General features: G+C 51.8%; 1 protein-coding gene across 2 annotated transcripts in view; it reads right to left on the bottom strand.

Moving 5' to 3' along the window:
• Nucleotides 1-2108: 2108 nt before the first annotated feature.
• Nucleotides 2109-4249, bottom strand: part of ROPN1L (rhophilin associated tail protein 1-like) — a 24191-nt gene continuing 22050 nt past the window's right edge. Inside the window, exon 4 of one of the 2 annotated variants that reach the window (XM_011978054.1) lies at nucleotides 2109-2463. In XM_011978054.1, the coding sequence (XP_011833444.1) occupies nucleotides 2284-2463 (180 nt within the window). In that variant the 3' untranslated portion in view covers nucleotides 2109-2283. The remainder of the gene's footprint in view (nucleotides 2464-4249) is intronic. The other variant, XM_011978056.1, reaches the window with a different exon arrangement.

The raw sequence follows: 4249 nt of genomic DNA, 5'->3' as shown, positions 1-4249 counted from the left end.
GAGATGAGAGGTGTGGGGCTCAGGGGCAAACCACAACCAGCACTTGGGGGGCAGTGGTCCCAAGGGGAAGTGCTGGGAAGACCTCAGGGGCCCCATCTCCCTTGGGGCTGGAGTCTGGAGGAGCTGGGCCCTTTCCTTCCCTTGCACCTTGAAGGCCCTTTCTTCTGTTAACCAGGCTTACTCTGCAGCACCACAGCTCCCCTGGCCCTGCCCTTCGGTTGTCACCACCGCCTCTGCACACCCCACCGGCCCCGGGCTGCTTTCTCTGCCTCCCCATAGGTAGTGCAGGGTGCAGAGTCAGCATCCGATGGTGGTTTAAGGAATGAACAAATGAGAACTTCCGCAGGACCCAAGAGTTTTGTTCCTTTTTGCTCTGCATCTTGTCTTTAAAGGGAGGATTCATTCATCTTGTTAAAAAATGTGGCAGGTGATCAGAACCCTGGACAATATATTCGAATGTCAGCTCCAAGTCATGCTGCAAAGCAGAACTACCCTTACCTCACATGCAGCCTAGTGCAAATACAATACACCATGCAATGTGTCAGGGTCATATAGCAAGTTCATCGGAGTGAGAATTGCATGACTGATGTCAGTGATATCCTCAAGTTTCTGCAAATGATCCTGCCTCCGTGGCACTACCATCAGGCGGTCCACCAGCAGTAATCCATGTCTACGTTTCATTGTGGAGAAAGGAATTCTATCTCACTTTTTAAATTATTATGATTATTATTATTATTATTATTATTATTTGAGATGGAGTTTCGATCTTGTTGGCCAGGCTGAGGAGCAATGGCACAATCTCAGTTCACTGCAACCTCTGCCCCCAAGGCTCAAGAGATTCTCTTGCCTCAGCCTCCTGAGTAGCTGGGATTACAGGCACCCACCACCACACCTGGCTAATTTTTTGTATTTTTTTAGTAGAGATGGAGTTTTGCCATGATGGCCAGGCTGGTCTCAAACTTCTGATCTCAAGTGATCCACCCGCCTCAGCCTCCCAAAATGCTGGGATTACAGGCATGAGCCACCGTGCCCAGCCTCTATCTCACTTTTTAACACGCTACAATTTAATACCACCTGACATGCTGTACATAGGAATCAGGATAGATTTGGGATAAACGAGTCTTAATGAAAGGATACAGTCTCTCCCTCTAAAGTCTAAAGAAACCTGAGCCTCAGCCCACATGGGTGGGAGCCACAGGAGAGGTCGGCTCCCTTCTGAGGTGCTGCCTGCTTTCGCTGACGGCCTTTGATCTGCAGCTCCACTAACGCACACCCTGAATACCATCAGGTGTGCCTAAACCTTCCGCCAAACACGGGATTTGTTGGGACAAAGTTATTGCGGACAAGGGACGTGATATTGTGAAATATATATTTGGTCTTCAACCCCGCCTCCTGGCATACAACTCCTAAAATCTGTGGAATCTCCAAAGTGAGTTCTTTCTTTATGCGCATGATTGGCTGATGGCTCACATAGCTTCAGGATGGGGTCGGTCACTGGAGAGCCCAAGGCAGGATTAGAGGGGTGGGACTTTCAGCCCAGCCCAACCTTGGAGGTGGGGAGAGGGGCTGATGGCTTAGGTAATCACTAATGGCCTTCATGATTTAATCAATCATGAAGCTTCCAGAAAAAAAAAAACCTAAAAGGACAGGGCTTAGAAAGTTTCCCGGTAGCTAAACACATCGAGACCAACAGGAAGGCCAACAGCAGCTCATTCGCAGGCAGGGAGGGGACGTACCCCAAGTCCATGGGGGCACAAGCCCCCATGCTCCAGACCCTTCCAGACCTCTGTGTCTGTCTTCCTCTGACTGTTGGTAGCCTTCAAAATATCCTTTGTAATAAACTAGTAAACGTGAGTGTTTTCCTGAGTTCTGTGAGCCATTCTAGCAAATTAACTGACCGGAGGAGGGGTTGTGGGAACCCTGATTTATAGCCAGTCAGTCAGAAGCACAGGCAAGATAACCTGGGGCTTGCACCTAGCATCAGAAATGCGGCAGGGTGGGGGCAGTCTCGGGGACGGAGCCCTCCACCTGTGGGATCTCACACTATCTCCAGGTAGACAGGGTAGCGCTGGAATGAAACGCAGAGCTGGTGTCTGCTGCAGGACTGCTTGCTCGCTTTTTGGTGAGGAAAAACCTCCACACATTTGGTCATAGCAGTCTTCTGTGTTGATTCTTGTTGTGGTGTGAGAGCAAAGGAAAAACTGGGTTTTTCCCTACAAGGGGGAAGTGAAACAGGAAATTCTCCCATGGTCAACATACCTGAATCCTAGAATGTGTGCATACTTACATATTTTCCTTTAGAGAGGCAAGGTAGGATTCCGTCTCCGAGGAAGACACGTCTGAGTCTAATTTGGCCAAGTAGCGGTAGACGTAGGAAAACGTCTTGAAGGGGATGCGAGCGGGCCCGCCCTCCGGATCGTCCGTGAGGATCTCACACAGGTGCTTCAGCGCAGTGTTCAAGGACTAGGAGCACCACAGCCAGGTGGGGAGAAAAACAGTTACTCCTGGCATCACTCACATTGAAAACAGGCACCAGCAGAATCAACACTCTAGCATATCTGACAGAAATTCTCCAAAAAGTACGCTCTCCATCTGAACTGAGAACTAGGGGAATGTACAATTGCCATACTGAAAAATCAAAAGGAAAGGTTTGAATAGAGTGCAATTGACCAGGAAAAAATTCTAATTCACAGATCTTATTTTCTATTCAAATAGAAATGACTGTCACAGACAAAAGGAAGCATCAATGTCTTTAAAACCAACTTCCTAAGCTAATGCAGAACTGTGCAGCCCCAACTGGCCCAGAGACACACCCGGGGATGTGCCCAGGGGCTGAATGAACTCTGCCACCAGCCAGAGGTGCTGCCTGCAGAGGGCAGGGCTGGCAGCCAATGGCCTGCATGCCTACAAGGAGGCCCTGGGTGTCAGCCGATGCCCACCAGGCAGAAGGGAGGGCTCTGTCCTGGCTCCATCCCTGTTCACACAGAAGGCTCTGGACTCTGTCTTAGCTCCAGGACAACACCTGGACTTCCTCCCTGCAAACCATTCATCTCCCTCACACTCTTCCAAACTGCTGGGCTCACCTCAGACAGCGGCCCACCCTCCGCTTTCAGAGGGAAAGCCCGTCCTCTGAGCAACCTTCCTGCCTCCACACGGCAGACGCTTTCAGCACCTGCCCTCCCAGCCAAGGCCCTGCTTGGGGCAGCTAACAGGCCAAGGTCATCTTCATGAGACCAGAGGCTTCGTGGTGCTGGAACTGCAGGGCTTGGGCACCAGGGCCCCCCGGGGCCAGCCCGTGGCCTCCCACCTCCAACTTGCTCAATTCATCCTTGTTGAAAAAACATGAGCTGTTTGTGTGTGTTTGTTTGAAGGAGGTGGGGGAAACCTTGTAACACAAGATTACTATCTTTTCAAAAGAAAATGCATAGCCCAGGTCTCCTTTTCTCCTTCTGCACCAAGACATCACGGTGACCTGCAGCCTTCAACACCCTGGCCAGGGTAAGCTGGGGGGGGCAAGTGTCCTAATTCCGCAGCTGGCCTATGGGACCCTCCTCTCGGTCCCCACCTCGAGTCCCTTCTGTGAAGCCCGTCCTTGCCAGAGTGGCTCTCTCGTACCTGCCTGGATGGTCACACTGCCTACTGATGAAGGTGAGCTCACACGGGTGGCTGCTGAAATGTACCCCCCCTTGCCAACACACACACATGGCAACAGCCCTTCATTCCCTCCACATTTGCCAAGTGCCTGTTACACACCAGAATGTAGCAGTGAACAGACGACTAAGCCCTGCTCAGGTGGAGATCCCAGTCGAGTGGGAAAGCCACAACACCTGGATTCTAGGGTGCTCTGGAAGGGGGCATGCCTGGAGCAGCAGGCAGGCAGTGCCGGGATGGAGGGTGACACTTTCAATCGGGTGGTCAGGGAAGGTCAGAGCAGGTAGCATGTAAGCACAGACCCAGGGGGAAGGAGCCGGTCATGTGGGATGCTGGGAGAATTCCAGGGGTACTTCTGTGTGTTCCAGAAACCGCCAGGAGCTCTGGGTAGCTAGAGCAGGCCATGGAGAGGCAGGAACGTGGGAAATGAGGTCAGCGGGATGGGGTGGGGGGCAGATCACGGGGGTCTTTATAGACCCAGGTTGGACTTGGGCTTTGGCTGGGTTCTATGGGAAGGTGTCAAAGGGTTTTAAACAAAGGCAGAGCACTGTGGAGTGTTTCTAAGGAGTCCTTCTGCCGATGTGTGAACAGGAGGAGG

Source organism: Mandrillus leucophaeus, unplaced genomic scaffold (assembly GCF_000951045.1).
Source record: "Mandrillus leucophaeus isolate KB7577 unplaced genomic scaffold, Mleu.le_1.0 Scaffold188, whole genome shotgun sequence".
In the NCBI taxonomy this organism is placed as follows: domain Eukaryota; kingdom Metazoa; phylum Chordata; class Mammalia; order Primates; family Cercopithecidae; genus Mandrillus; species Mandrillus leucophaeus.
Note: the sequence above shows the minus strand (reverse complement) of the source record. Positions and strands in the feature narration are given on the sequence as shown.